Below are 20,201 nucleotides of genomic sequence, written 5' to 3'. Positions count from 1 at the left end.
AAAACTTAGTTGAGTGGCTTCACTTTTATTCATTTCTGTATGTTTAATCTAAAAGTAATTCCCTACAAAGGGCTGGGAGTGGGAAAACATGGAGAGTAGTATAAAGTGTATGTCTTTGTTTAGCATTTCTAGAATCCATGTTTTCTGAAAAAGTCTAATCTGATATTCTGTCACATCACACAGCTACATGTTTCCTCACTAAAATAACTTACAGATTGTGGATCCAATGATATTAAGGGTAAAATAATTGTATAGTTTGTAAATCTTTAAGATCTTTTAAATGGCAGAATCTGATGTAGCAACTCATATGATTTAAGTAATAATATTTCTTGTACATTTCCCTGAAATGATACACGTATCATTCTGGTAATTCTCTTTTGGTTTTTGTTAATTCTTGAAAGTGAAAATAATAGGTTAGATTTATCTTACTTGCTGTTCTTATCCTCTTTTTTTATGAACTTTTTTTTAGTGGATTATCAAACACTTTTATGGGAAAATCAAACCATCACTGCCATACGTCTGCATATGAAAAATCTTTTCCTATTAAACCTGTTCCAAGCCCATCCTGGAGTGGTTCATGTCGTCGAAACCTTTTGAGCCCCAAGAAAATTCAGAGGCGACATGTTAGTACAGCAGAAGAGGTAAGGAAAACCTGCAAGTAAAGCTGCTAAAGGTTAGGATCTTTGCTCCCTTGATTTATATGTTTATTAACCATTCCATTTATTTAATTCTTTTTGTGATTTTTATTTCTTAATTATTCTCTTGAGTGCCATCATCTGTTCTAAAGAAATCAAAGAGGTATTTTAGCAGGACTTCTATGATTTTTCTTACCATCTTCTATTCCTCTTGGACAGCAGACTTTACTTAATCTCCAGTATTGTCTGAATGGCTTCTCATATATAAACTATCTCTTCTCTGTTTTTTGGATCCTTCCTGAACTCTTTGTTTCCTATGGTAAAACTATAAGCCTTGGGTGCCCGGGTAGTTCAGAGGTAAAATTCTTACCTGCCGTGCGGGAGACCTGGTTTCCATTCCCTGCCCATGTACCAAAACAAACAAAAGTAATAGCCTTGTCAGATTTGATAAAATACCTGCCATTACTTCTCTCTAGGTATAGTTTTTTCTCAGCATAAAACAAAATAAAATAAGATCTTCTTTGAGGTCACAGACTTTCCCAAAAAGAAAGATGCTCTGTTGTCACTTGGGTCATATTCATTGAATAAACCTAAAGGAAAAAAGTCAATCCCATGAATATAATATAGCATATAATTTGCACAATCTGAAATGTAGTTGTACCTTTTCAGTTAAATGTTTGTTGTGCATCTGATCAGCCACGATTTGGTTGCTCTGGAGATATAAGTGAACAATAACATATCGAATTAGAGTTTCTAATGTGTTTTCCACATATATTATTTTTATGTTAATCCTGTAAAATAGGCAGATATTAGGAAAATAAAGGTTAGAGGTCACATGACCTCTAATAAATGGCAGGCCTAGGACCCAGGACTTCTAAGAAAATCTAGTCTCATATGCTTTCTGTATCACAACATGGTGGTATAGTTCCTGCCCTGTGGCATTTACAGATTGTACAGTCAAGGATACAATATTATGTGTTAAATAATTTGGTAGTTGAAGATATCGTATTGGAAAAACTTGATTATTTTGTGACATTGTAAGTAAAATTACTGTGCATTTTCTTGGTTTAAGTTTGTATTTAACCTAAATTAATCAAGGGGAGAGTGGCAGAACTAGCAAATCATATTGAGAAGGGAAAAGGATAAGACTTGGATCGTTTAACTTTGTACAAAGAAGCTGGATAGCAGTGTTGAAAGGGAGATTTACTTTTCAGTATATACTCTCTTGAACCATTGAATTTTGTACTATATGTATATTAGTTACTAAATATATAAATGCTTTAAAAATTACTGAGTTGTGGGGCTTGTGCATTGCTGGAGCTTGGACAGCCTAAGGAGCACAGAGAGACTTGTAGGAAAGGAGACAGTAGCAGCATGACACATGGGTACAGATACCTCATTTCTCACCTGTCCCACTGTTGCCACCCCAGGGGTGACTGGCATCCTTAATTCTTTCTGTGTTTATTGCAAATCTGTCATTTACCACCAGCTAGTCCTTTGGACTACTTGACTCCCATTACTTTTGCTTCCTCGGCCAGTCTGAGGGTTTGGGTTGGCTAGATCTTTTGACTCACACAGCTAAGCCTCCAGCTCTCAGGCTGGACTAATGGAGGACGTAAATGTGGAGTGCGCCTCCTTCTTATAGGCAAGGAAGATGCTATCCTGTGAAACAAGAAATGTAGGAATTTTTGCCTGATTTTTTTTTTCAGTTCTTCCAAGAACTTATTTATATTTCTAGTGTTAACCAGTGGGGACACATAGGTCTCTACAACCCCTTTCAAGCATGTTCACCTTCAATATGGTAATATTAATTATAGACCCACTAAAGAACTGCCTTCACTTCTGTCTATTCTCTTACATTGTAGTTCAACCTCATTAGCTAACTGTTCACCCATCTCTAGCTTTTATGTATCTCTAAGTCCCCTATATTCTGTATTATAAGCCTCCAGTTTTACCTTCACCATGATCATAAAAGGGAAATTATTGAGTATCCTTGTGTGTCTGGCGTATTTCACTCAGTCTTATGTCCTCAAGGCTCATCCATCTTCTCATGTGCTTCAGGACATCGTTTCGTCTTACTGCTGTATAATATCCCATCGTATGTATATACCGCATTTTGTTAATTCATTCATCTGTTGACGGACGTTTGGATTGTTTCCATCTTTTGGCAACTGTGAATAATGCCACTGTGAACATTGGTGTGCAATGTCTGTTTGTGTCATTGCTTTCAGCTCTTCTGGGTATAACTCAAGTAGTGCTGTTGCTAGGTCATAGGGCAACTTGATATTTAATTTCCTAAGGAACCTCCAAACTGTCTTCCATTGTGGCTATACCATTATACATTTCCACCAGCTGCATAAGTGTTCCAATTTCTCCACATCCTCTCCAACATTTGTTGTTTCTTATTTAATAGCAGCTATTCTTATAGTGTGAGGTGGTTATCTCATTGTAGTCTTGTTCTGCATTTCCCTTATAGCTAATAAGAATGAGCATTTCTTCATGTGCTTATTTTTTTTTTACTTTTTTTAATTGTATAGTATAACATATATACAAGGCAAAGAAATTAAAAAAAGCAATAGTTTTCAAAGCACTCTTCAACAAGCGGTTACAGGATAGATCCCAGAGTTTGTCATGGGCTACCATACAATCCTCTCATATTTTTCCTTCTAGCAGCTCCAGAATATAGGAGGCTAAAGGGCTTAAATACTTCTTATCATCACAATCAACTTTTTTTCCTTCTTTCTTTGTGAAAAATAACAATTATATAAAAATTATAAATTTCAAAGCACAGCACCACAGTTGGTAGTAGAACATATTTCAGAATTTGACATGGGTTACAATTTCACAATTCTAGGTTGTTACTTTTAGTTGCTCTAAAATACTAGAGACTAAAAGAGATATCAATTTAATGGTTCAGCATTCATATTCATTTGTTAATTCCTGTCTTCTATGTATAATTCCACCATCACTTTTCCATACCTCTCTTTAAGGTTGTTTGGCTATGGCAATTCTAAATTTTTGCTATTGGAAGGGTCTGTCACTAATATGGGGTAGGGAGATGGAACTATCTGATGTTCTGGAGAGGATGGGCTAGGTTTCAGGACTTACCTGGACTAGGGATCCATCTGGAGGTATAGGTTTCTGGAAGGTTACTCTAGTGCCTGGAACCTTTACGGAATCTTATATATTGCCCTAGGTGTTCTTTAGGATTAGCTGGAATGGTCCTGCTTGGGGTTTGGCAGGTTATGATAGATAGCAAGGTCTACCTGAAGCTTGTGTAAGAGCAACCTCCAGAGTAGCCTCTGACTCTATTTGAAGTCTTTCTGCCACTGATACTTTATTAAGTACACTTCTTTTCCCCCACTTGGTCGGATAGAATTGTTGATCCCACAGTGCCAGGTCTGGATCCATCCCTGGGAGTCATCTCCCATGTCACCAGGGAAACTTTCACCCCTGGATGCCATGTCCCACGTAGGGGAAAGGGCAATGATTTCACTTGCAGAGTTGGGCTTTGAGAGACTGAGGCCACATCTGAGCAACAAAAGAGGCTCTCCAGAAGTAACTCTTAGGCATGCCTATAGGTAGGCTAAGCTTCTCCGCTACAAGAATAAGCCTCATGATCGAGGGCATGGTCTATCGATTTGGATATCCCTGAAGTTTGACACAGTGTCAGGGAATTCCCTGATGGTAAGGTTTAATAGTTCCATATTCTTTCTCCCCTCCCTCAGGAGACTTTGCCAATACTTTTGATTATCTGCTTAATATACTCTAGGATGTTTCCAGGCATTACAATAATCTATACAGCATTAAAGGACCTTTTTGTTATTCTGTGCTCCCTGTGTTTAAATTGTTCCAATGAGCTATACAGATAGGTTGAATTAGATTATGCGCTACAGAATATTTCAGTTCCAGATCAAATAAACCTTTCTTCCATTGGTCTCAAAGAGTATGTGTGGTTCTAAACTATAGACACTGTCCTCCTTACCCCTATGTTCTGAATTACTTTAACCCCAACCTGTTTTCTCTAAATATCAGGTTGCATATATAAAACAGCCTCTCAAAATCCAGAAGTAATAATCACCACTCTGGACTTAATGTGTCTGCTCTAAAAGCTTACAATTTAGGTCCCTGTTTTCTTATAAGCATTTTCTAAAGGTGACCATACCATTCTTTTTCTTTTGTTTCTGGCTTATTTTGTCTCACCAAATGTCCCACATTTTCATTCACATCATTATATTCCTCATGACATTGTTACTTTGTGTAGCAGCACAGACTTCATTCATAAGTGCATACCATCATTCACCAATCTCCTTCTCCATCAGTGCATCCTTCAGCCACCTGCATTCATCAGACATCATATAGATTGCCCAACGTCCACAGTCCAGTCCATCAGCATTCTCAATTTTAGATAATTTCATTGTTCTCAAGAGACAGAAAACCAATAAACACACCCTCACCAAATAGGAAATCTAAACCTCCTCTTAACTGTTGTCCCTCACTCCATTACTTACCTCTGCTGTTGCTGTAGTAGTACTGATGGTTTTCTTTTGAACATAGCTCATAGCATGCAATAGCAATTTTCCCCCTGTACCCTGGATTTAAATACCCTTTATACAACAATCATATCTTCGAAGTAATTTTTTGGAGAACTCATTCATATTTCTAGTTTGAATCAGTGGAACATGTAGGTCTATACAACCCCTTTCAATCTTGTTCAACTTCAATATGATAATATTGCTTCTAGACCCACTAGAGAATCACCTTCATTCCTATGTATTTCCTTACATTGAAATTCAACCTCATTAGCTGATGATTGACCTTCTCTAGCTGCTATATATCTCTAAGTCACCTATATTCTGTATTATAAGCCTCTGATTATACCTTTCTGCTGGTTATAAAAGTGGAATCCTACAGTGTCTATCCTTTTGTGTCTGGCTAGTTTAGCTCAGCATTATGTCCTCCAGGCTCATCCATCTTATCTGCTTCAGGATGTCATTTTGTCTTAACTGCTGTATAATATTCTATCGTATGTATATACCACATTTTGTTGATCCACTCGTCTGTTGATGGGCATTTGGATTGTTTCCATCTTGTGGTGATGCTAATAATGCTGCTGTGAACATTGATGTGAAAATGTCTGTTTGTGTTATTGCTTTCACCTCTTCTGGTTATATACCAAGTAGTGCTATTGCTGGGTCATAGGGCAAGTTGATATTTAGTTTCCTAAGGAACTGCCAAACAGTCTTCCATAGTGGCTTCACCATTATACATTCCCACCAGCAGTACATAAATGTCCTAGTTTCTCCACATCCTCTCCAACATTTATAGTTTCCTGTTTGTTTAATAGCAGCCATTCTTATAGGTGTGAGCTGGTATCTCAGTTTATGGTGCTAGTTCTTATTTTTAGGTGTTTGATCCACTTTGAGTTAATTTTGTGTAGGTTATCGGTTTTTCATATATCCCCTTTATCATATTGAGGTAGTTACCTTTGATTCCTATCTTTTTGGAGTCTTTTTATCAGAAGAGGATGCTGAATTTTGTCGAATGTTTTTTTAGCATCCTTCGAGATGATCATGTGATTTTTCCCTTTTGATTTGTTTATGTTCTGTATTACATTAACTGATTTTCTGGATATCAATACCCCAATAGCCCCAAACTGGGCTATTTGGTCCCAGTTCAGAGGATTTGGGGGCCTTGTCAAAGATCAATTGACCATAGATTTGGTGGTCTGTTTCTGCACTCTTGATCCGAATTCGATTCCGTTGGTCAGTGTTTCTGTCTTTGTTCCAGTACCATGCTGTTTTGATCACTGTGGCTTTATAATAGGTTTTAAAGTCAGGAAATGTGACTTCGTTCTTCTTTTTCAGGATGCTTTTAGCTATTCACTGTCTCTTTCCCTTCCAGATGAATTTGGTAGTTAGCTTTTCCAAATCTTCAAAGTAGGTTGTTGGAATTTTGATTGGTACTGTGTTGAATCTGTAGATCAATTTGGGGAGAATTGACGTCTTAACTGTATTTAGCCTTAATGAGCAGGAAATGTCTTTCCACCTATTTAGATCTCCTTTGATTTCTTTTAGCAATGTTATGTAGTTTTCTGTGTACAAGTTCTTTAAATCTCTAGTTAAGTTCATTCCTAAGTTCTTGATTCTTTTAGTTGCTATTTTGAATGGAATTTTTTCCTTAACTGACTCCTCAGCTAGCTCAGTGCTTGTGAATAGAAATGTTACTGATTTTTGCACATTAATTTTATTTCCCCGCACCTTGCTGAATTTATTATCTTACATAACTTTGCTGTAGATTTCTAAGGATCTTCCAAATATGGTATATCATCTGCAAGTAACCAGAGTTTTACTTCTTCGTTTCCAATTTGGATGCCTTTTATTTCTTTGTCCTGCCTGATTGCTCTAGCTAGAACTTCTAGCACAATGTTGAATAATAGCGGTGACAGTGGGCATCCTTGGCTTATACCTGATTTTAGGGGGCAGGCTTTCAGTCTCTCTCCATTGGTAAAATGCTGACTGTCGGTTTTTCCTATATCCCCTTTATCATATTGAGGTAGTTACCTTTGATTTCTATCTTTTTGGAGTCTTTTTATCAGAAGAGGATGCTGAATTTTGTCGAATGCTTTTTTAGCATCCTTTGAGATGATCATGTGATTTTTCCCCTTTGATTTGTTAATGTTCTGTATTACATTAACTGATTTTCTTGTGTTGAACCATGCTTGCCTTCCTGGTATAAACCCCACTTGGTCATGGTGTATAATTCTTTTAATGTGCTATTGGATTCAATTTGCTAATATTTTATTGAGAATTTTTGCTTCTATGTTCATTAGGTAGATTGGCCTGTAGTTTTTCTTATAGCATCTTTACCCAGTTTTGGTATTAAAATGATATTAGCTTCATAAAATGAGTTAGGTAGAGTTCCTTTTTCCTCAGCATTTTGGAAAAGTTTGAGGAGGATTGTTGTTAGTTCTTTTTGGAATGTTTGACAAAATTCCTCCCTGAAGCCATCTGGCCCTGGGCTTTTCTTTGTAAGGAAGATTTTTGATGACTGATTGAATCTCTTTACTTGTGATTGGTTTGTTGAGATCTTCTGTTTCTTCCTGAGTCAGTGTAGTTTGTTTGTGTGTCTCCAGGAATTTGTCAATTTCATCTAAATTGTCTAGTTTCTTGGTGTATAGTTGTTCATAGTGTCCTCTTATGATTTCTTTTATTTCTTCAGGGTCTATGGTAATGCACCCCTTCTCTATTTCTGATTTTGTTTATTTGCATCCTCTCTCTTTTTTTCTTTGTCAGTCTTGCCAGTGGCCCATCAATTTTGTTGATTTTCTCAAAGAACCAACTTTTGGTTTTATTGATTCATTCTATTGTTCTTTTGTTTTCCTATGCATTTATCTTTGCTTTAATCTTTGTTATTTCAGTACTCCTGTTTGCTTTGGGGTTAGTTTGCTGTTCTTTCTCAAATTTCTCCAAGTTTGCTGTTAAGTCCTTAATTTTTGCTCTTTCTTGTTTTTTAATATAGGCATTTAGGGCAATAAATTTCCCTCTCACCACAGCCTGTGCTCATCCCATAAGTTCTGATAAGTTGTATTCTCATTTTCATTCATCTCCAGATAGCTATTGATTTCTCTAGCAATTTCTTCTTTGACCTACTGATTGTTTAAGAGTATGTTATTTAATCTCCATTTATTTGTGAATGTTCTTGTTCTTTGGTGGTTATTGAGATCCAGCTTCATCTCATTGTGATCAGAGAAAGTGTATTGAAAACTTTTAATATTTTTAAATTTATTAAGACCTGATTTGTGTCCCAGCGTATGATCTATCTTGGAGAATGTTCCATGAGCACTAGAGAAGAATGTATAACCTCTGCTTTGGGGTGCAATGACCTATGTATGTCTGTTAGGTTTAAGTGATTTATCAAATTATTTAACTTCTTTATTTCCTTGTTGATCTTCTGCCTGGTTCTTCTATCTGTAGAGGAGAGTGGTATTTTGAAGTCTCCTGCTATTGTTGTTGAAACATGTATCACTCCCTTCAGTTTTGCCAATTTCTGTCTCATGAACTTTGGAGCTCCTTGATTGGGAGCATAAATATTTATAATTGTTATATCTTCTTGGGGAATTGACCCTTTAGTTAGTATATAGTATCCTTCTTTGTGTCTTTTGATGTCTTTACATTTAAAGTCTATTTTGTCCGATTTAGTATAGCTACTCCTGTTTCTTTTGATTACAACTTGCATGGAACATCTTTTTCCATCCTTTCACTTTCAATCTATTTGTATCTTTGTAAAATGAGTCTCTTGCAAGCAGCATATAGCTGGATTATGTTTCTTAATGCATTCTGCCAATCTGTATCTTTTAATTGGTAAATTTAGTCTGTTAACATTCAGAGTTATTACTAAAAATGTGTTTCTTGGTTCCACCATCTTATCTTTTTCATTTTATTTGTCAGGTCTATATATTCTTTTCCATGTTTATCTTTTTATCCTTTAAATTACCCTTACTGGTACTCTTCAATTCTGTGTCCTCCTCCAGACCTTCTTCTGTCTTTTTTTTTTCAGTTGGCAGGACTCCTTTGAGTATTTCTTATAGGGCCGGTCTCTTGTTGAGAGATTCTTTCAGGATTCTTTTGTGTGTGAAAATTTTAATCTCTCCCTTAGTTTTTTTTTCTTTTTATTAATTTTAAAATTAAAAAAAAATAACAAACACAAACATTCTTAACTTATGATCATTCTGTTCTACATATATAAGCAGTAATTCACAATATCATCACATATGCATGTTCATCATCATGATCATTTCTTAGAACATTTGCATCAATTCAGAAAAACAAATAAAAAGACAACAGAAAAATAAAATGAAAACAGAAAAAAAAATTATGCATACCATACCCCTTACCCCTCCCTTTCATTGATCACTAGCATTTCAAGCTAAATTTATTTTAACATTTGTTCCCCCTATTATTTATTTTTATTCCATATATTCTACTCTTCTGTTGACAAGGTAAGATAAAAGGAGCATGAGACACAAGGTTTTCACAATCACACAGTAACATTATGAAAGTTATATCATTATATAATCATCATCAAGAAACATGGCTACTGGAACACAGCTCTACATTTTCAGGCAGTTCCCTCTAGCCTCTCCATTACATCTTGGATAACAAGGTGATATCTACTTAATGCGTAAGAATAACCTCCAGGATAACTTCTCGACTCTGTTTGGAATCTCTCAGCCATTGACACTTTGTCTCATTTCACTCTTTCCCCTTTTGGTTGAGAAGATTTTCTCAATCCCTTGATGCTGGGTCTCAGCTCATTCTAGAGTTTTTCTCAATCCCTTGATGCTGAGTCTCAGCTCATTCTAAGATTTCTGTCCTACTTTGCCAGGAAGTTCCACACCCCTGGGAGTCATGTCTCACATAGACAAGGGGAGGGCAGTGAGTTTGGTTGTTGTTGGCTAGAGAGAGAGGCCACATCTGAGCAACAAAAGAGGTTCTCTTGGGGTTGACTGTTAGGCCTACTTTTAAAAAAATTTTTATTTTATTAATTAAAAAAAATTAACAAGCAAAACATTAAGATATCATTCCATTCTACATATACAATCAGTGATTCTTAATATCATCACATAGTTGCATATTCATCATTTCTTAGAACATTTGCATCGATTTAGAAAAAGGAATAAAAAGACAACAGAAAAAGAAATAAAACAATAACAGAGGAAAAAAAGATTATATATATCATACCCCTTACCCTTCGCTTTCATTTACCATTAGCATTTCAAACTAAATTTATTTTAACATTTGTTCCCCCATTATTTATTTTTATTCCATATGTTCTACTCTTCTATTGATAAAGTAGATAAAAGGAGCATCAGACACAAGGTTTTCACATTCACAGTCTCATTGTGAAAGCTATATCATTGTTCAATCATCATCAAGAAACATGGCTACTGGAACACAGCTCTACATTTTCAGGCAGTTCCCTCCAGCCTTTCCACTACATCTTGAACAACAAGGTGATATCTACTTAATGCATAAGAATAACCTCCAGGATAACCTCTCAACTCTGTTTGGAATCTCTCAGCCATTGACACTTAGTCTCATTTCACTCTTCCCCCTTTGGTCGAGAAGGTTCTCTCAATCCCTTGATGTTAATTCTCAGCTCGTTCTAGGGTTTTTCTCAGTCCCTTGATGCTGAGTTTCAGCTCATTCCAGGATCTCTGTCCCACATTGCCAGGATACCCCTGGGAGTCATGTCCCACTTAGAGAGGGGTAGGGTGGTGAGACTGCTCGTCATGTTGGCTGGAGAGAGAGGTGTTAGGCCTACTTTTAAGTAAGCTTGACATATCCTTTGTGGGGTTAAGTTTCATATGAACAAACCCCACGATTGGGGGCTCAGACTATAGCTTTGGTTGTCCATACTGCTTGTGAGAATATCAAGAATTCAACTTGGGAAAGTTGAATTTTTCCCCTTTCTCACCATTCTCCCAAGAGGACTTTGCAAATACTTTTTTATTCACTGTTCATATCACTCTGGAATTTATCGGGGCATCACTCTGGGCAAACCCACAAAATCTCATGCCCTACTCAAGGTTCCATGTATTTATGGTGTTCAGTTAAGCTGTTTATGTGAGTTATATTAGGAAATGCACTAATCAAAATTAAAATTTTGTACCAAATATACATTTTTTGCTTTAGTCTCACACATAAGCTAAAATTTTAAAATATTTATTACCATCTATTTTCAACACCCTGCAGTAATGACATTCCTTTGAACTACCTCATGCAAAAACAGTTTTTAAAATTTGTACATTTAGTCAGTATCATTATACACTCTAGGCATTCCTATATTATACCATCTCAGTCTTTATCGTCTATCTTTCTTTATGATTTCATTTGTGCCCCCAGCCCTCCTCCTTCTATCATTCTCATATTCAGCTTCATTCAGTGTTTTAACATAATTGTATTACAGTTAGGTAGTATTGTACCAACCATTTCTGAGTTTTTACAATCAGTCCTGTTGCACAATCTATCCCTTCAGCTCCAATTACCCAATATCTGCCCTATTTCTAACTCCTGATGGTCTCTGTTACCAATGAAATTCTCCGAGTTTATTCATTAGTGTCAGTATGATCAGTGAGATCATACAGTATTTGTCCTTTTGTTTCTGGTTGATCTCACTTAGCATAATGTCCTTAAGGTCCGTCCATGTTGTTACATACTTCATAACTTTATTCAGTCTTACAGCTCCATAATATTCCATCATATGTATATACCACAGTTTGTTTAGCCACTCATCTGTTGATGGACATTTTGGCTGTTTCCATCTCTTTGCAGTTGTAAATAATGCTATAAACATTGGTGTGCAAATGTCCATTTGTGTCTTTGCCCTCATGTCCTCTGAGTAGATACCTAATACAAAGGTATTGCCAGGTCATATGGCAGTTCTATATCTAGCTTCCTGAGGAACTGCAAACTGCCTTCTGCAGCAGGTGTACCATTTGACATTTCCACCAACAATGGATAACTGTGCCTCTTTCTCCATATCCTCTCCAGCACTTGTCATTTTCTGTTTTATTGATAATGGCCACTCTGGTGGGTGTGAGATGATACCTCATTGTGGTTTTGATTTGCATTTCTCTAATATCCAGGAAAGTTGAGCATCTTTTCATGTGCCTTTTGGCCATTTGTATTTTCTCTTCTGAGAATTGTCTGTTCAAGTCTTTTGCCCATTTTGTAATTGGGTTGTCTGTCTTTTTGTTGTTGAGTTGAACAGTCTCTTTATATATTCTGGATACTTGACCTTTCTGATATGTCATTTCCAAATATTGTCTCCCATTGTGTAGGCTGTCTTTTTCTTTCTTGATGAAGTTCTTTGATGCACAGAAGTGTTTAATTTTGAGCAGTTCTCATTTATTTCTTTTTTCAGTGCTCTTGGTTTGGGTGTAAGGTCTAAGAAACCACCTCCTCATATAAGATTTATAAGATATTTCCCTACATTTTCGTCTAAAAGTTTTATGGTCTTAGATCCAATGTTTAGATCTTTGGTCCATTTTGATACAATTTTTGTATAGGGTTTGAGATATGGATCCTCTTTCATTCTTTTGCATATGGATATCCAGTTCTCTAGGCACCATTTATTGAAGAGACTGTTCTGTCCCAGGTGAGTTGGCTTGACTGCCTTATCAAAGATCAATTGTCCGTAGATGAGAGGGTCTATATCTGAATACTCTATTCTATTCCACTGGTCAGTATATTTATCTTTATGCCAGTACCATGCTGTTTTGACCACTGTAGCTTCATAATACACCTTAAAGTCAGATAGTGTGAGATTCGTGACTTTATTTTTTTTTTCTCAGGATGCTTTTAGCTATTCGGGGCACCCTGCCCTTCCAGATAAATTTGGTTATTGGTTTTTCTATTTCTGAAAAGTAAGTTTTTGGGGCTTTTAATGGCATTGCATTGAACCTATAAATCAATTAAGGTAGAATTGACATCTTAACTATATTTAGTCTTCCAATACATGAGCACGGTATGCCCTTCCATCTATTTAGGTTTTCTGTGATTTCTTTTTGCAATTTCTTGTAGTTTTCTTTGTATAGGTCTTTTGTATCTTTAGTTAAGTTTATTCCTAAATGTTTTATTCTTTTGATTACAATTGTAAATGGAATTTTTTTCTTGATTTCCCCCTCAGATTGTATATAGAAACAATTAGTATATAGAAACACTACAGATTTTTGAGTGTTGATTTTGTAACCTTCCACTTTGCTGTACTTACGTATTATCTCTAGTAGTTTTGTTGTGGATTTTTCGGGGTTTTCAACATATAATATCATATCATCTGCAAACAGTTAGAGTTTTACTTCTTCCTTTCCAATTTTGATGCCTTGTATTTCTTTTTCTTGTCTATTGCTGTGGTTGGAACTTCCAACATTATATTGAATAACAGTAGTGATAGTGGACATCCTTGTGTTGTTCCTGATCTTAGGGGGAAAGTTTTCAGTTTTTCCCCATTGAGGATGATGTTAGCTGTGTGTTTTTCATATATTCCCTTTATCATTTTGAGGAAGTTCCCTTCTATTCCTATCTTTTGAAGTGTTTTAAACAGGAAAGAATGTTGAATTTTGTCAAATGCCTTTTCTGCATCAATCGAGATGATCATGTGGTTTTTCTGCTTTGATTTGTTGATATGATGTATTACATTAATTGATTTTCTTATGTTGAGCCATCCTTGCATTCCTGGGATGAATCCTACTTGGTCATGGTGTATAATCTTTTAATGTGTTGCTGGATTCAATTTGCTTGAATTTTGTTGAGGATTTTTGTAACTATATTTATTAGAAAGATTGGGCTGTAGTTTTCTTTTTTTGTAATATCTTTGTCTGGCTTTGTATGAGGGTGATGTTGGCTTTGTAGAATGAGTTAGGTAGCTTTCCCTCCTCTTAAATTTCTTTTGAAGAATTTGAGGAAGATTGGTACTAATTCTTTCTTGAATGTTTGGCAAAATTCACATGTGAAGCCATCTGTTCCTGGACTTTTCTTTTTGTGAACTTCTTAATGACTGATCCAGTTTTTTAATTGTGATTGGTTTGTTGAGGTCGTCTGTTTCTCCCAAGTTGTCCATTTCACCTACATTGTCCTATTTATTTATCAAGTTGTTCGTAGTATGCTGTCATTACTTCCTTTATTTCTGTGGGGTCAGTGGTTATGTCTCCTCTTCCATTTCTGATCTTATTTATTTGTATCCTCTCTCTTATTCTTTTTGTCAATCTTGCTAAGTGTCCATCAAACTTAGTGATTTTCTCATAGAACCAGCTTCCGTTTTTGTTGATTTTCTCAGTTGTTTTCACATTCTCAATTTCATTTATTTCTGCTCTAATCTTCATTATGTCTTTCCTTTTGCTTGCTTTGCGGTTAGCTTGCTGTTCTTTCTCTACTTTTTCCAAGTGGACAGTTAACTTCCTCGATTTTTGCCCTTTATTCTTTTTTGATATAGACATTTAGGGCAATAAATTTCCCTCTTAGCACTGGCTTTGCTGCATCCCATAAGTTTTGATATGTTGTTTTCATTTTCATTTGCCTTGAGATATTTACTGATTTCTCTTGTAATTTCTTCCTTGACCCACTGGCTGTGTAAGAGTGTGTTGTTAGCCTCCACATATTTGTGTATTTTCTGCCACTTTGCCTATTATTGATTTCCAGCTTCATTCCTTTATGATCTGAGATAGTGTTTTGTATGATTTCAATCTTTTTTAAATTTATTGAGACTTGCTTTGTGACCCAGCATATGGTCTATTCTTGAGAATGATCCATGAGCACTTGAGAATGATCCATGTGCACTTGAGAAAAAAGGTGTATCCTGCTGTTGTGGGGTGTAGTGTTCTATAAATGTCTGTTAAGTCTAGCTCATTTATTGTATTATTCAGATTTTCTGTTTCTTTATTGAACCTCTGTCTAGATATTCTGTCCATTGATGAGAGTGTGGAATTGAAGTCTCCAGCTATTATGTAGATGTGTCTATTTCTCTTTTGAGCATTCTGGGTCGGTGCATAAATATTTATGATTGTTGTGTCTTCTTGTTAAATTGTTCCTTTAATTAATACATAGTGTCCTTCTTTGTCTCTTTTAACTGTTTTACATTTGAAGTCTGATTTGTTGGATATTATATAGCCACTCCTGCTCTTTTCTGATTGTTATTTGTGTGAAGTATCTTTACCCAACTTTCGCTTTCAACCTGTGTTTATCCTTGGGTCTAAGATTTATTTCCTGTAGACAGCATATAGATGAGTTCTTTTTTTTAATCCATTCTTCCAGTCTATGTTTTTTGATATGGGAATTTAATCCATTAACATTTAGTGTTATTACTGTATGGATAGTACTTTCTCTACCATTTTGCTTTTGGGATTTTATATGTCATATCTGATTTTTCTTCTTTTTACCTTTACTGGTAGTCTTCCTTTCTACATTTTTCTCCATATCTCTCTCTTCTGCCTTCGTATCTGTCTCTAGTGCTCCCTTTAGTATTTCTTGCAGAGCTGGTCTCTTGGTCACAAATTCTCTCAGTGATTTTTTGACTGAAAATGTTTTAATTTCTCTCTCATTTTTGAAGGACAGTTTTGCTGGATATAGAATTACTGCTTGGCAGTTTTTCTCTTTTAGTAATTTAAATATATCATCCCACTGTCTTCTTGCCTCTACGATTTGTACTGAGAAATCTACGCATAGTCTTACTAGGCTTCCCTTGTATGTGGTGGGTTGCTTTTGTCTTGCTGCTTTCAAGATTCTCTCTTTCTCTTTGACCTCTGACATTCTGATTAGTAAGTGTCTTGGAGTGCATCTATTTGGATCTATTCTGTTTGGGGTATGCTGCACTTCTTGGCTCTGTAATTTTTAGCCTTGCATAAAGTTGGGAAATTTTCATTGATAATTTCCTCCTTTAGTTTTTCTCCCCCTTTTCCCTTCTCTTCTCCTTGGGACACCCACAGCATGTGTATTCATGCGCTTCTTGTTGTCATTCAATTCCCTGAGTCCTTGCTTATAGTTTTCCATTCTTTTCCCTGAGTCATTTTTTTTTGCTTTTCAGATTTCAGATCTTCTGTCCCCCAGTTCACTAATTCCATCTTCTGCCTCTTGAAATCTAACATTGTAGGTTTCCATTGTTTTTTTTAAATCTCTTCTACTGTGTGGTTCATTCCCATAAGTTCTGCAATTTGTTTTTTCAGACTTTCGATTTCTTCTTTTTGTTCATTCTTTGCCTTCTTTATATCCTCCCTCAGTTCACTGATTAGGTTTTTGATGAGGTTTTCCACGTCTGTTCAAACATTCTGAATTAGTAGTTTCAACTCCTGTATCTCATTTGAGTTGTTGGTTTGTTCCTTTGACTGGGCCATATCTTCAGTTTTCCTGGTGTGATTAGTTACTTTTTGCTAGTGTCTAGGCATTTAATTACCTCAATTAGTTTATTCTGGAGATTGTTTTCACTTCTTTTACCTAGGGTTTTCTTGCTGGATGAATTTGTTTTCTATCTGTTCTTTGACATTCAGTTCAGCTTATTCTGGACCACTAGCTTAGGTTTTGTTTTACAGATCAGAATTCTTTAGTTCTTGTTTTCTTGTTTCTTGCACTGCCTGTATGATGCCTTTTCCCCCCTACCGTTAGAAGGGTCTATTTAGGTATTATAGAACCCAGCCAGATTTTCCCAGACCAAACTGGCCCCTTGTCAGGAGGAAAGAGTCACCTGCGTAAGTTTTCCCTGTGCGTGAAACCCAGCAGGTTGAAAGACTTTCCTGTGAAGACTTTCAGCTCTGTGATTTTCTTGTCCTCCCCAGTATGTGGCACTTGTCTGCCTGCAGGTCCCACCAGCATAAGATGATGTGGTACCTTTAACTTTGGCAAGTTTCCCTCCTGTGAGCGTGGTTGAGACAGAGGAGAGGTTGTAGGCTGGCTTTAATGGCTTCAAATTTCCAAGCCCTGGGGTCTGAATTCCTTGAGGGAGGGAATCCACCTGAGCTGGGCCCTACCTCTCCCCTGGGGAAGGAACAGGCTCCAGACAAGCTCTCAAGCAAACTTGCTTCAGCCTGTGCCTGGGGCAGCCTGAGAAGCCCTGCCACTGTATCCAAAGGCAGTCAAGCCGTAGAAACACAGCCACAAAAAAAGAAAGAGAAAAATCCTTCTCAGAGCAGGACCCCCGTTCCTCAGGTTTGCCAGTCAGGAGCATAAGTTGGTATGTTGCTTTGTGTACCTTCAGATCCTATGTGCCCCCTCCTTTCCTTCAGGGCCCAGACCCTTTGAAGTATTATGTGCTATCCTTTCCAAAAAACCTCTGTTTCTTGTTTTCCTTTTTCATTTTCTGTCAGCCCTGCCCCTTGGTGCTGGGACAAAAATCAGCAACCTTGATGAGGTTCACCTGAGCTGGAGGTCTATTTTTAGTAGTCAGAATTTGTGAATTAATTCCACACTTGAAGCTTAGTTGCCTTCAACCCCTGTTGCTAGTAAACTCTCTTTCCTTTCCCCTCTGGGAACCAGTCTGTGGGGGACGGGTGCTGGCCGCCACGGCTTGGGGCACTCACAGTTCTGGGGGAGATCGTAGCCGGTCCAATCGGTCCAGACTGGGGTATGCTGTGTGTCTGGTCATCGACGTGGCCCCAGCAGTTGTTCTGTACTGTTCCTGGTTGTTTAGTAGCTGTTGTGGAGGACAAACTAAATCCCACACCTCGCTAAGTCACCATCTTGGCACTGCCCTATGGATTTTTCTCCTCCCCTGTAGTTTTGAAAGACATTTTGACTTAATATAGAATTCTTGGCTGGAAGTCCTTCTCTTTCAGGATCTTAAATATATCATACCACTGCCTTCTCACTTCCATCGTGCCATTTGAGTAATCTGAAACAGTCTTATGTGGTTACCCTTGTATGTAGTAGATTGTTTTTCTCTTGCCACTTTTGGGATTTTCTGCTTCTCCTGAACATTTTACAGACTGTTTATATGTTTAGTATGTGTCTAGGAGTAGATGTATTTGAATTAATTCTGTTTGGAGTTCATTGAGCTTCTTTGACTTGCATATTTATGTCCTTTATAAGGATTGGGAAATTTTCCCCCATTATATCCTCAAATAATCTTCCTAGCCTTTTACTCTTTTCTTCTCCTTCTGGAACACCAGTAATTCTTTTTGTACACTTTGTTTTGTCCATCATTTCCTTGACATCCAATTCAAAATTTTCCATCTTTTTTGCTATTTGCTGTTTTGAATATTCAGTATTAGCTGTCCTGTCCTCTAGTTCATTTCTTCTTTCTTCTGCCTCTTCAAATTTGCTGTTGTTTGTCTCTAGTATGTTTTTTATTTGGTCAAAGCATCTTTAATCTCGTGATATCTGCTAATTTTCTATTTATTCTTTAAGATTCCTCTTTATGCTGTTCTGGTGTCTTCTTGATCTCCTTTATGTCATTCGCCATCCCATTTGTTTTATTTAGTAGAGTTATATGGACATCTTTGATTAGTTGTTCTATCTGTGTCTCCTCTGGTGTTTTAACTTGGTAGTTAGGCTGGGCTTTATCTGTCTACATTGTGATATGTTTAGTGATCTTCTGTTGTCTTCACGGCATGGAAATATATTGACTGTTTTTACTTTGGAAGTTGATTTCCTTCAATAGTCTAAAGCCTTGTGTTTTCAGGACAGATGTGGAGCAGGATGTAGGGTGCGAGGCAGGGCACAAGAGTGCAGTGATGTAATGCAATGCAGGTATAGGTGCAAATTGAGGATGCTATGCTAGTGCTTATGAGCTTGGGCCCCTTGCAATGGGGAAGAAATGGCTGTGCAGGTACACAGGTCTGGGGGGTAAGGCCCTGGTATGCACTACTCTAGGGCATAGGGCCCTTTTGCAGATGCACAGAGCTCAGAGCAGTGGGTTGGCATTGGGCCTACATGGACTGAGGGTGGATGTGGCCCAGCTGTGCAGGTCAGCATCTGCCCAGAGCTGGAGGGTGTGACTGGGGGCCGTGTGCATGCGCAGATCTGGGAGTGCTGTATACTGATGTACATGTGCTCAGAGAACAAGGCAGGGTAGAGTGGGGTTGCACAACTGTATGTTCTGGGCATGGGTGTAGCCTCATATGGAAGTAAGTGCCCACAGCCTTTATGTGCTAGTGGCAGGAGGCAGGGAGGGGGCGGTAGGGCTGGCAAGGGGCAAGGCAAAGACTGTTCTTGCACAGGAGAGGTGGGTTGGGCTGAGGTATGCATGTGCACTTCAGGTTGGGGTTTGAGGTGGGTACATACACAAGGAGTTGGTGGGGTGGGGGTGCTTGGAGCATGGGGAGTGGGGAGGATGATGAGGTTCAGGGGTGTGGGTGAGTTGCAGGTTGCAGGGCTGCGCTGGTGAGGGTAATGCGTTTAAGGAACGTGACTTGGCTTACTTCCTAGACCCCATCTCCCTATCCGTGCACTCAGGAGGGCCCCAGGCTTCCTCATTAGGCTGTTTGCACCAGCTGGATGGTGTCCAGTTCTCTGCTTCTCAGTTCCTCATCTTTTGCAACCAGGGCCTTCCTATGTGGTGCAGAGGTCATTTACACCTGGAGTTGCCATCTCAGTCACCCTCCTGTCTATTCTCTAGCTCTGCTTGAATTGTTTTTATTGCGCTATGTAACATACATACAGAAAAGTAATAAATTTCAACGTACAGTTTAACAGGTAGTTATATATCAGATTTCAAAGTGTAGTGTGAGTTACAGTTCTAAATTTCAGGTAGTTCCTTCTGACTGTTATAATACACTAAAAACTAAAAAGAAATAGCTATTTAATTATTCAGTAGTCATAATCCTTTGTTAAATCCTAACTTCTCTGTTACAACTCCATTCTCTCATTTGATTATTCTCTCACTCTTCAGGGATATTTGGGCAATGATCATTCTAACTTATTCATGTTGAAAAGGGGTGTCGGCATTATGGGGTTGGCGAATGCAACTAATTGAAGTTCTGGTCCCTCTAAGTCTTAATCAGGGCTTATCTGGCATAGGAACAATTGGAGGGTTTAAGTTTCTGAAAAATGAACTTAATAAGTAAAACTTTTATAGTCT

General features: G+C 37.4%; 1 protein-coding gene across 3 annotated transcripts in view; it reads left to right on the top strand.

The window, feature by feature from the left end:
- Positions 1-20,201, top strand: part of SENP1 (SUMO specific peptidase 1) — a 118,453-nt gene that overhangs the window by 20,720 nt on the left and 77,532 nt on the right. For all 3 annotated transcript variants that reach the window (XM_077170694.1, XM_077170695.1, XM_077170693.1), the window contains one exon: positions 470-641. In XM_077170694.1, coding sequence (XP_077026809.1) covers positions 470-641 — 172 coding nt within the window. The remainder of the gene's footprint in view (positions 1-469; positions 642-20,201) is intronic.

The sequence above is a fragment of the Tamandua tetradactyla genome, chromosome 7 (assembly GCF_023851605.1).
Source record: "Tamandua tetradactyla isolate mTamTet1 chromosome 7, mTamTet1.pri, whole genome shotgun sequence".
NCBI lineage: Eukaryota > Metazoa > Chordata > Mammalia > Pilosa > Myrmecophagidae > Tamandua > Tamandua tetradactyla.
Note: the sequence above shows the minus strand (reverse complement) of the source record. Positions and strands in the feature narration are given on the sequence as shown.